The 12,233-nt window shown below is 37.9% G+C and overlaps 1 protein-coding gene across 6 annotated transcripts in view; it reads right to left on the minus strand.

Annotated features, from left to right (window-relative positions):
- The window catches only part of APP (amyloid beta precursor protein), a 272,596-nt gene that overhangs the window by 86,500 nt on the left and 173,863 nt on the right, over positions 1–12,233 (minus strand). For all 6 annotated transcript variants that reach the window (XM_057696995.1, XM_057696997.1, XM_057696998.1 and 3 more), the window contains 3 exons: positions 11,081–11,214; positions 5,536–5,610; positions 3,838–3,996 (listed from right to left, as the gene is read on the minus strand). In XM_057696995.1, the coding sequence (XP_057552978.1) occupies positions 3,838–3,996; positions 5,536–5,610; positions 11,081–11,214 (368 nt within the window). The remainder of the gene's footprint in view (positions 1–3,837; positions 3,997–5,535; positions 5,611–11,080; positions 11,215–12,233) is intronic.

The raw sequence follows: 12,233 nt of genomic DNA on the forward strand, positions 1-12,233 counted from the left end.
GTTTTATGCACTTCTAGGTACGAATTCAACATGAGGACTTCCCTCGTGGTGCAGTGGTTAAGAATCCACCTGCCAATGCAGGGGACATGGGTTTGATCCCTGCTCCGGGAAGATCCCACATGCTACGGAGCAACTGAGCCTGTGTTCTAGAGCCCGAAAGCCACAACTACTGAGCCCACGTGCCACAACTACTGAAGCCCACCCGCCTAGAGCCCATGCTCTAGAAGATAAGCCACCGCACTTAGAAGCCTGCATACCGCAACAAAGAGTACCCCCACTCGCCGAAACTAGAGAAAGCCTGCACACAGCAACGAAGACCCAACGCAGCCAATAAATAAGTGAATAAATAAATAAATTTAAAAAAAAAGAATTCAATGTGAATCCTTGGATCAATCAACAACAATCTGATTTTTTTTTGACAGTAAAATTCTTCTTAATCCAGTTTTTAATTTATTTCAAATAAACATGCCTAATTCTCCACGAAGTGAGCAACAGACTTAGGGCCAGCACGAATATGACCGATCTGAAATTATCCCCTTTGATAACACAAGAAGCTTTGGTGAACATTGTTCCTGTCTTTCCTGTGATGGCTGATGGGACCGAACTGAAAGATCTGAAATGTGCATTTGTTAAAGACTCCATTCAGTCCTCATCTCATTTGCAGCTCTATCAATGACCATTTAGCAAAGATCTAACTTCAGAAATTGGACCTTTCGCTGGAACACTTCACTAAATGTCAGCTATTAAGATTCTGGTCTCGACACCCACCACCCTGCCTTGCTCTGGCAAATGGTGCTGATGGCTCTGCACCGCCCCCTCAAATCAAGTCCTATAAAAAACAGTAACTACAGAACTCCTTCTACAAAGATACATAAACAGAATTTTACTGAGCAGTGCCAGGACAGAGACTTTTTTCTGAATAGAAAATGAAAATGCTAATGTGAATATTCTTTATCAAAAGCTTTTTGTTCCAAGAGGAAGCCTGGTCTGATAAGAAGGCCCTGCAGTGGTCAACTGTGATTCACAGCTCCACCCTGTCCATTACCAGTGGTGTCACCCTGGACCAGCCACTCAATCTCAGTGATGTCATTGGTAGAACAGGGTCAATACTATTTCGTTATCTGAAAGAGTCCCAGAAGCTCTTTTATGGTTCCTCAGAGCTTTCTGTGCTGAACCTTAGTATAGAAAGAAAAATCAAAATGATGAGGAGAATCAGTGCAAATGAGTGGCTTTTTGGTTTAGTTACATAATGTACACACGGACTGCCACTTCCAGCCAAGATTTTGTAGCAAGAACCAGATTTACCCTGCTGCTAGGAACAATCAAAAAATGGAAAAATTATATAGAACTCTGTTTCTGTAAGATATCAGACACCAGGTGAAGGACGGAGACCACTGATAAATGAGAAACAAACGCTGTGAGCTGTACAATTGCCCAAGCTTACTGCTTTGAGTTTCTAGGCTATGGCTCTAGGCGTGGGAACCCAGGCAGAGCCTGGTAGAGTCCAGAGAGCTGAAGATATGGAGTGAGAGTCTGGAGAGACGGGGGTGGCTGGCAGTCACAGGAAAGAAACCTGGAGAGGAAGGAGTTGCTCAGAGAGAGAACCCAGAGATGACGCCCTATGAGAATGTAGCTGACTAATTAGCAATGCACACACATGAAAGAAACTGAGGCCACGGGAAAAAAGTCATCCAAGAGGATTTGAGGTATTTACACAAGGTCAGAAATAGGACCTGTTTCCATCACTCAGATGGAAAACTCAACATTTATGGTAGATTACTCAGAAGGACCTTGCTTCCGGATTGGGGAATAAGTGGCCACAGGTTGATAACTGCTCTGTTTCCAAGTAATTTAACTGCATTACAGAACAAAGCTCAAGAATACTTATAGGTATCCAAAAATACCCAGCACTCAACAAGGTGAACTTCGCAATCTCTGACAGAAAATAAAAAAATTCCAAAGGTTCAAAAACTAAGTAAAGATATGGAAAATATGAAACAAACAAAAATCCAGATTAAAATTCTAGATATGAAAACTACAATGTATGATGCGAGAAACAGATGAGATTAATGGCAGATTGAAATACATCAGGACACATTATAAACAAATTGCTCAGAACTAATGATAAAGAAACACCCTAATAGCAGCCAGATAAAAAAACATATATTCTTCACAGAGACATAAAGCAAAGGATGCTATCAGTATTCTTGTCGTGAACAATGCAAACAGGGAGACAGTGAAGCATCGTGATTAAGGCAGTTGAAGAAAAAAAGTTCATCCCAGAATTCTATCCCAATAAAAATATCTTTTAAAACAAAGGTGAAATAAAGATATTTTCAGACATACCCAAGCAAAAAGAATTCTTCACGAATCTTTTTTTCTTACTATTTAACTCTTTCAAAGATAATTGACTGTTTAAAACATAACAATAATGTGGTTTGGAAAAAGTATCACAACAATAGCCCAAGGATTAGGAAAGAGGAAATGGAAGTACTCCATGGTAAGGTTCTTGTAATATAAGGGAAGCAGTATAACATCATTTGTACTGGTATAACACCGTTGTGAAAAGTTAAAAATGTTTTCTATAAATTCTAAAGCAAAAACTAAAATAGTAAAATAAAGAGTTATAGGTAAAGGCCACCAAAGGACACAAAATAGAATCATAAACTATATTCAATTAATCTAAAAGGTAGCAAAAAAATAAAAGGAAAAAGGGAAAAAAGAACATGTGGGGCAACTGGAAAACAAATAGCAAGATGACAGATTTAGGCATAATCATATCAATAACTTCATTAAATAGTCATCTTAATTAAAGGTCAAGACCCAAGTATATGCTGCCTACGAGAAATGTACATCAAATATAAACAAGTAGGTTAAACAAAAGCACAAGGATGGAAAAATGGTACACTATGATACATTAATCAAAAGAAAGCTAGAGCAGCTTAATTAATATCAGACACTAATTTCAGAGAAAATACATTACTAGGGATAAAGAAGGTCACTTCATAATGATAAAGGGGGTGAGAGAAGACAGAACAACACTGAATGTTTACGCATCTAAAGCAAGAGCCTCAAAATACACATAGTAAGACCTGAGGGCATCACATGAGAAAGAGTCCAAACCACAATTACAGTTGGAGATTTCAGCATCCCTCACTCAGTAATGAAGAGCACAAGGAGACATAATGTATACACACTTCTGCTCAGAATGTTCCTAACATCCAAAGTGAGCTCTCCCATGAAGCCTCACTGAGGAGATCTATGCTTGCACTGCTTGGTAAGCCTTTCTGGGCATCTATCCCTGAATACCACAAATAAGCCCCTTCCCTGTGGACATCATGACCAAATAGGGATCCTACTCCCAGAGAATGTGGCTGCTGGGCTCAGCAGGAAATCTGAGCTCTAGCTCCTGTTATTCCACTAAAAATCCTTATAATCCGACCAAATCTCAGCTTTTCTTGATCTCAGTTACATCACATGATAAGGGGACTTGGCTAGGTTACATCTAAATTCCTTCCAGCTCTTGTGGTTCCCTGACTTCAACTGTACCATGAATTGTCACCATCTGGAGATATCAACCCAAATCAGGTCTTGCACTGTGAGTCCCTGGGAAGCCTGTCTGACTCCTCCGTGGAAAGGTGCATCTATTGTGCAGAGATGGCCCAATGGAGGCAGCTGCCCTGTGACCCTTTAACCTTCAAGATACAAGACACTGAGGTTGAACCTGTGAATAATGGTGCTCTTGGCATTTCTCCCTATTTCTTTCTTATGGCCTTCAGTCCCCAGTGTCCCCACGCCTACTGTGTGCTGTGCCCTCAGCTGTGAAGGGAAGCCTACCCGAGGGGGCACAGCCTGCAGGGCAGTGATGTAATTCTCCAGTGCCAGGCGGCGGCGGTCATTGAGCATGGCTTCCACTCTGGCCATGTGCGTCTCCACCAACTGTTGCCTCTCATTGGCTGCTTCCTGCTCCAGAGACTCCACCTTCTCCTGGAAATGCTGCATCACAGACACAGGGTGTGACAATCAGGAACCAGACCAATTGAATGGAGCAGCAAACTCAAGTTTTTACTTATTTTATCCTTGAATTATACACAGCATTTTAATTAAATCATTTAATCAACATTAAAAAAGGAATTAACACTGCCTTAGTTTTGCATTCAGCTCTAACAGTGGTAACTAAAAGCACCAATTTTTTGTCTAGTTCTAGTCAAGGAATATCAACAAAACACTGAGTTTTACCAAGCCCTTCAGATGATTCTCATACTACAGTAAGTTCAAGTCTCGTAAAAGGGATATCATATTTCATTTTATTCAAAGAGTTTAGTCATTCCAGCATTTTGACCAATTCAGCATATTTTATGGGATCCCCTCCATTTCCCTGCTTTCCATCCCCAGACCTAATTTCTCAGTGTAAATCATTATTTTACATGGTCCCTGAAAACCAATTTGACTAACCGTAATGTAGGATAAATGTATGTATTCTTGAAACTCTAAATTACATGCCTATTTTAAAAGTCCTAAAAAAAAAAAATCCTCTCTTACTCGAAGAACTTTAAGAAAATGACCATGATAATCTCACAGTTAACTGAAGGTAATTTTGAGAGGGATTCCAGTCAGACATTCAAATTATCATGTAAATTGGCCACAGGGAAGAAGTAGCAGAAGATTACCGCAACCAAAAAGATACATTACTGATAAAAATTAGACTTTAAGTAACAATATGAGTTTTACAGAAATGAATTATAACAAGCTAATCGGGGGCAAATATAAGGGAGGGTTTAAATGACTGAATTATTAGACGAGGATCAACAATAGTTCAAGTTGAGGGAAATATGAACATTCATACATGAGGTTCCAGTAGATGCTGGAAAAGGTGCAGGCGGTCCAGCCATGAGAGTGTGCTTAAGAGGGAGGGGATATGCGGATATATGTATACATACAGCTGATTCAGTCTGTTGTACAGCAGAAACTAACACAACATTGTAAAGCAATTATATTCCAATAAAGATGTATAAAAAAAAATAAAGGAAGCGGGGAAAGCAGGGGCGGAGGTTGGGGTGGGATGAATTGGGAGACTGGGATCACCATATATACATTACTAATAAGAAAAAAAATATCAAGTTGTCTACTTTCAATATATGCAGTTTATTGTATGTCATTTATATCTCAATAAAAGTCCTTAAAAAATAGAGGAAGTAATAAGCGTACCTACCTTATAGAGAGGCAGTCAGGCTTAAGAAAGATAATGTGTGTAAAACCTTAGAATGGTGTCTAGCACAGAATAAATGCCAAGCAAATACTACCTATGCTTAAATGTTAGCCATTAATATATAAAAAGTCCTTAAAAATTAGTAACAAAAAGTTAAATACCCCCCACAATAAAAAAAAAGAGATGAACTAGTAGCTAGTAAAGCAATGTTAAAAAACAATGAAGATAGTATGGCTTATTCAACCTTATTTAGTAAGAAAACAACTATAAAAAAACCCCAACAAAATGAGGGTGTGCTGCTTGTGGAGGATGGGCTCAGAGTTTACCTGGATCACAGCTTTCTTATCAGCTTTAGGCAAGTTCTTTGCTTGATGTTCTGCCTCTTCCCACTCTCTCATGACCTACAAAAGGAGGAAATCATTTAAAACCATCAGTTCTTCTTTCAAATACAGATTTAATGAGCTAGATCACTGTTCTTCTTCTACATTTGACATTTCAAATATGAAAAACATTATCATGTTCCATTCCTAGCTCGATAATATCTGACCTCCCATTGAGATGTAAATAATCTATCACCGCAGTACAGTAAACATAAACATTCACGTTTATTGCAGGGGTATGGCCCCTTGAAACAAAGTTGGTCTTTTTTCCTTTCCTGAGAAATGGCTGGAAGTCATTTTATTTGATGGGCACAAATGTCAACGATTCATAAAAGGCATATATTCCTGAACAAGGTTTTCCAACATGAAATTGAACACATTGGTTTTGGTCTTTTGTGAAAACCAGTTATAAAATTTCAGACCTTATGAAGGTGAAAAAAGCATATATAACATTTTATGCATGTGCACACACTGTATGAACACAGTGCCAAGAAGAAGTACATAGTGGAGGAAGGGAAAGAAGACTTCCGTTGTCAGAAATCCCAAGATCCACCCCACTGAAGAACTGATAGGCAACTAGAACCTTTTGCTCGCCAGCTCGCCAGCTCGCCTCACGAACAAGCAAAGAATACTCTAAATTCCTCCACAAATTCCAAGACAATACACATTATAATGTCCTGAATGTAGCAAAAAGTATTCTTGGTAAGTAAGGCTAGTAACTAGACTAATCTGCTTTGTAGGAAAATAAGGCTTCCTCCTCTCTCTCAGAGAAGTTCACTCACTGATCTGAATGTAAAGAGGAAAAGTCTGCAGCTGAGGATGTTGTTGAAAGGAAACAATATTTGATTCTTACCACCTACAGCTTCCTTTTCCTTTTCAAGTGTACTACTCATTATCAAGTAGAGTTTTTTTTAAGTGTAGCTCATACCAGAGCAAGGTAATGTAAAGAACAGAAAGATCCAGCAAGCAAAGCAATGGTCTGTTGACAGCTGTGTACCTGCGTACTTTGTGGACATACAAAGCACAAGAGACCTTGATTTTTGTATCATAAGAGCCTGTTATTTACAGGCATTTATTCCTAAGGAATTGATTTTTTTCTGACATCCTTCAAGATGGCAAAGAGAGAGGCTTGGCATAAATAACTATTGATAGAGAAGTTCTATGAGAATATCACATCACATCATCATGTCAGTTTTTAATTAGATACTTTATTGTCTATTAGCATTGACTTGTTGTGTAAAATACAAGACAAGCTTCCCCAAGTCGTTTTCATGAAATTAGGGAGAAAAAAGAATGGAGTGAATTCTCTGTTACAAGTGAAAAGCATATAAGAAATATCCTAACACGTTCACAGCAAAACTGGGGAAAATGCGCATCTGCTATGAACAAGAACAGAATACAGAAGGAAAGAAACATATTGCCCCAGATGCTCTGGTGGTTCCAAGAGTTAATAAAGGGCACCTGTGAGATGGGGACTACTGAAGACTACTTTTGCTTTATAGACGAGATAAGCCTTGCAACAGACTATTTCAATTTCCTGCTTTGAGAATGTTCACAGTGGCAGTATTCTACCATGAATTCTTCAGGTAAGGAATCTCAAAATTAGTTTGAGAGAGGGGTCAAATGTCTTATTGGAATGTGAAAAACTGATTTCCTGCATTACATTTACATTTTTACCGTCTCCCTTTGTATATTCAGAACTTTCATCTTTGAGCAGGGGAATCCATAGAATATTTAAGGAGATTTATTTAGTTAATGGGTTGAAAATAAGCATTCCTATAGAAATTAAATAAAATTTTGATTTTCAGAGCAATTTAATAATATCCTAAACCTTCGCAAATAAAACAATTCACCTACACCATCACACAAGGCCTCCTTACTGAAAGAGAAACACACACTGTGGGCTCAATATCTCTCTTTGAACAATGGCTTCCACTGAGGTCCACTGATAATAGATTACATCACTCCTGACCTGCTAAATATCAGATCCAGTATTAAGAGCTTTACAAAATCTCTCTTGTTTAATTGATTCTTCACATCAACCCATGACATTAGGCATGGCCATCCCCATTTTTACAGACCAGGTTAAGTTACCTACTCAAAGTCATGCAGGAAAAAGATGGAGAAGGAAGGATATAAACTGAGATCTTTGTGGCTCTAAAGACCATGCTTTCGTCCCCGGTGGCCCAATTAGCCATTATAAAATGGCAAATCTAACAGGTGTGCTACGTTTATTTATATTTGGTGACAAGAGAAAAGGCTGTTCCTAACATGCTGATGCTTACTGTAAAAATAATAAATGTAGAGAAAGGTCAGCTTTTGTTTTGAAGAATCTTATTTTAAGGATATATTAAAACTATTAAAATTATATGTAATAAATGATTGTTCAGATTCTTACATTTGCTAGATACTATTCATAACAGAGCAACAGAGATCTACAAGTTTAGAGTTGTCATATGCCTCGACAACCAAAAAAACCCAATACCAAAAATTCTCAAATCCTCTGTATTTGTAGGAGAACGATAACAAAAACTACGATAAAAATCATTTTAAAAGACAAAATTTTTAAATTAAAAGTTCTCAGAATCTGGACTTCACAGTGGTCGCATGTAGTCTTACAAAGCAATTTTCCACTGCACACACAAAAGTATCAGTATCACCTGGATATATGGATCTTCAAAGACTTGGCTGTTTCATGAGGAGAAAATGACAACTAACACAGAGAGATTTAAGTGGCGGGCAAGTTCAAAGTCAAACAGTTCCCAGAATTCAGTACCACAGATTATGATGATAAATGTTGATCTCAAGCATCTCATACTCTTATGATCACTGGAATCTAAGAGACAACGTTCTCTGCTCCAGGATAACATCCTTTAAGTTATCTTAGATATAGGTAATGACTAAAAGATGAAGAAAGTCCATCAAAACGTATGTGAACTAAGTCATGGCTTACATGGGTGTGCTAAAATAAAATTGTTACTCTTCTAGGCGAGATCTATAATATCTGAAAGAGAGTATTCCAAGTCAGTTTTATTAATAGGATCAAAATGACCAATAAATCCTGGAAAAGTTCAGAATCTGTGTTTTTTGAAAAAAATAATGACGAGTAGGTTCAAGATAGAAATGTAAGGTTAGGAAGGTACCTTATAAAAACATATAGGGACTGAATGTTTACAATCCAGCTGGAGGGGGGAAACTGGGGAGCAAATATTTAGTTAAACGCACAGAGCAATGACTGCTTTTCCCATTCTTGGGACTACATGAGTATGAGGAATGGCTGGGATGTGCCAATGTGAAGGAGACTGCGATGCCTTTCTAGAGATCAACGCTGAGAGGAAAGAGAAGTCCATGATGAGGTTAGCATACGCTGAGCAGAGTGGTTTAAGGCTGCCCATTCAACAGTGGTAGCAGTTGAGGTCGGGGAGGAAGCAAGAAGACTGGAGTTGGAGTGCAGGAAGTTGGGGTGAGGGGGCAGCCGGCACTGGAAATAAGCTGAGCATTCAGTGTTTATTTTGTTATTATTCTTTTTTGAGGCTTCACTGTCCCATAGATGGATTTTGAGGGCAATAAGAAGGTTCCAAAAGCTTCAGAAACAAGCAGTGAGATAAGATTAAAGTTTAAAAGATGTCTTTTCAGTGGCAGTATGTGCGGCAGCTCATAGTCATCTCGGATTTCTTTTTTTTTTTTTAGAAACAAATAATAAAAGAGTTTTATTAAAAATGTGTTAGATCTATTACTTTCTTCCTTTCTAAAATGTAGATCCAAGAACTTTTACCAAGGCTTAACAAAATATTATTAACTTTACCTATTTTTCTTTAGAGACACCTTATGTTACACCAAAATGGTTGGAAAACATTTGTATCTTGCATTTACATCATATGTTTTCCTGATTTTTTTTTTTTTAAATTATTTATTTATTTAACTGGTTGCATCGGGTCCTCATTGCTGCATGCAGGCTTTCTCTAGTTGCGGCAAGGAGGGGCTTCTCATTGTGGTGGCTTCTCTTATTTCGGAGCACTGGCTCTAGGTGCACTGGCTTCAGTAGTTGAAGCACTTGGGCTCAATACTTGTGGCTCACGGGCTCTAGAGTGCAGGCTCAGCAGCTGTGTTGCATTGGGCTTAGTTGCTCTGCCGCATGTGGGATCCTCCTGGACCAGGGATCGAACCCGTGTCCCCTGCATTGGCAGGTGGATTCTTAACCACTGCACCACCTGGGAATTCCCTGTGATTATATATCGCCTGTGTCTTTCCTAAAGAAAAATCCCACTTCTCAAAAGAACTGGCTTCAGGTAAAACCTCACTATTCCACTCTAGCTAGCTTTCTAGTTCAACCTGCTTTTAAGTTCTCATCATGGGTGACAATAGAACTGCACGTTATATTCCAGAGCCAAAGTATTGCAATTACAGGGTTTTTCCTTTAATGTTATTATTCCTAATTATTCCCCCAAATTTGTCACACCTTCTGATATTGATACAGAATATTAACATCAAAGAAGAGTGACTGACTTTAACCTGAGATGTTCCTTCATTCACTCATTTATGTTTCCTTAAATATGACTTTTCCTATTATTTCTTCATGTTCACTCTTAAGGATATAGACTACGAGTTGGAATGGTGATTGGCAAGTAAGTGATGGATACGTATTTGTTGAATGAATGAATGAAAGAATGAATAAAGAATCTGAGAAAGGACTATAATTCTCAGTATTATCTACCTCTAATAAAATATTTAGGACCTGGTAGCAGGCATAGCTTAAACTGTAGTTGGTACTACTGCATGTAAATTAGCTGTTTTGGACACAATTTTTTAATTTGGTTCATAAAGAACATGATTAAGAAAAAACAGAGTTTGTAGCACAATGTAGTGAAAAGAGCACTGTACTAGGAGCAGAAAGGCTTGGGTTCCACATGCCTCTCTGATACTTATATTGCTTTGTTCTAGAGTGGGAAGCTAAATGCTTGAAACTTTACTGCATTATCTATCATTTATGGGACTAGATGAAATGATCATTATGGTCCACTTTGGTTTTAAGCTCCTATAGTCTTATGAATTAATTCTGTAAGAAATGTTAGGTTCAGAGGTTTCATAATTTGGTATTTCATACAAACATATTCATCTTCGCTAAAGAACATTTTAAGGGATTTTAATTTACAACACCATGGTTACAGGACTACCCTAAACACAGACTGACAAAACCACCAAGAAAGGTATACACACAACTTAATTTATGCTTATAAAATCTTACTATACTTACTAACCTGGATCTTTCCTAGGTGACAAGTTCAAGGAGAATGCAACGAGCCCCAAATTGGTGCCTTTACAGCAAACATTTAAAATTAAAATGTGATGTCTTTAAGACCTGGATAAAATTAAAGAACCTTACCCACCCTAGGCATTCCTCGGCCATAGGGCCCCTGGGGTGACTATGAGGCAGAGGCAAATCCAGATTTCCCCAAGAAGGTAGGACTGAAGGATGGAAAATCACATGTACCTGGGACATCCTCTCACGGTGCTTGGCCTCCAGTCTCTCTTTGGCTTTCTGGAAATGGGCGTGTTCATTCTCATCTCCAGGTGTCTCGAGATACTTGTCAACGGCATCAGGGGTGCTGGCTGCTGTTGTAGGAACTATAAAGTAGAAGGAAAGAAGGTTTGAGGAGAGTGTCAGAATATCCAGTTATCTCAAAGAAAGTCCTATTTTCCGTTTATTCCAGAACAAAGAATTTAGTAAAGAAGCACATACGAGATGTTAATGCTGTTTAAGAGACCACGAGACATTTCGCAGCACAGTAAGGATGTCTTTCACCGCTTTCAAGGATGGGGTGAAGGAAAATCTTGAAAACAGTCCATTTTGCGATTATAGTATTATATTTAAAATTCTTTGCAAAACAAGTATGCACAGAGCAAAAACAGTTGGTGTTTAATACATACATGTTGCACCAAATCCCTGTGCCTTGCTAGACTAATGTTTGTAATCTTGAAAGTAAACAGTGATATCAATATCACGTCTTAAGATTCCTGAAAAACCCAAAGAAATCTCGAAATTAGCCTATTGCAGAATAACTGCACCTCAGAGTAAAGACAGATCCTACACTATGTATTCTAGATAGCTGGTGAGCAGTATTTGAAACACTACCAAAAAACTCATAAACGTCAAATTCATTTCTGAAATTACAAAAGGACCTTTCTGCCTTCACAAATTTGGCAATAGTCAACCAATTCATTAAACTAGTTGTCAAAAGGAAAAGTGATTTCTATTTTGAATTCCATTAACACTGCTGAGCAATATTACTGAATTGCAACATATACTGCCATATTATGTGGAAAAATAAATACCCATAAAACTGAAGAGTGTACCATAAAGCAAAAATGTCTGAAACTCATGAACTGAGTGAATTATAATGCCTATACCAGCAGCTTTACAAAAGATCAGTAATGACTAGTGAGAAATCAAAGCATTTATGAGCTTATAAAAAGAAAAAACCAAACATGAAAAGAAAATAAGATTTTGATTTAAAGAAGAAAGCATGTTCAACCCGGAAAATGAAATTAGATATTTTCACTATGTCCTCAGGTCAAATCAATTTAAGAGTTTTATTCAAAAGATTACTCAACTATCACCAATGTTCTAAGTATTCTTCTTCACT

The sequence above is a fragment of the Hippopotamus amphibius genome, chromosome 10 (assembly GCF_030028045.1).
Source record: "Hippopotamus amphibius kiboko isolate mHipAmp2 chromosome 10, mHipAmp2.hap2, whole genome shotgun sequence".
In the NCBI taxonomy this organism is placed as follows: Eukaryota; Metazoa; Chordata; class Mammalia; order Artiodactyla; family Hippopotamidae; genus Hippopotamus; species Hippopotamus amphibius.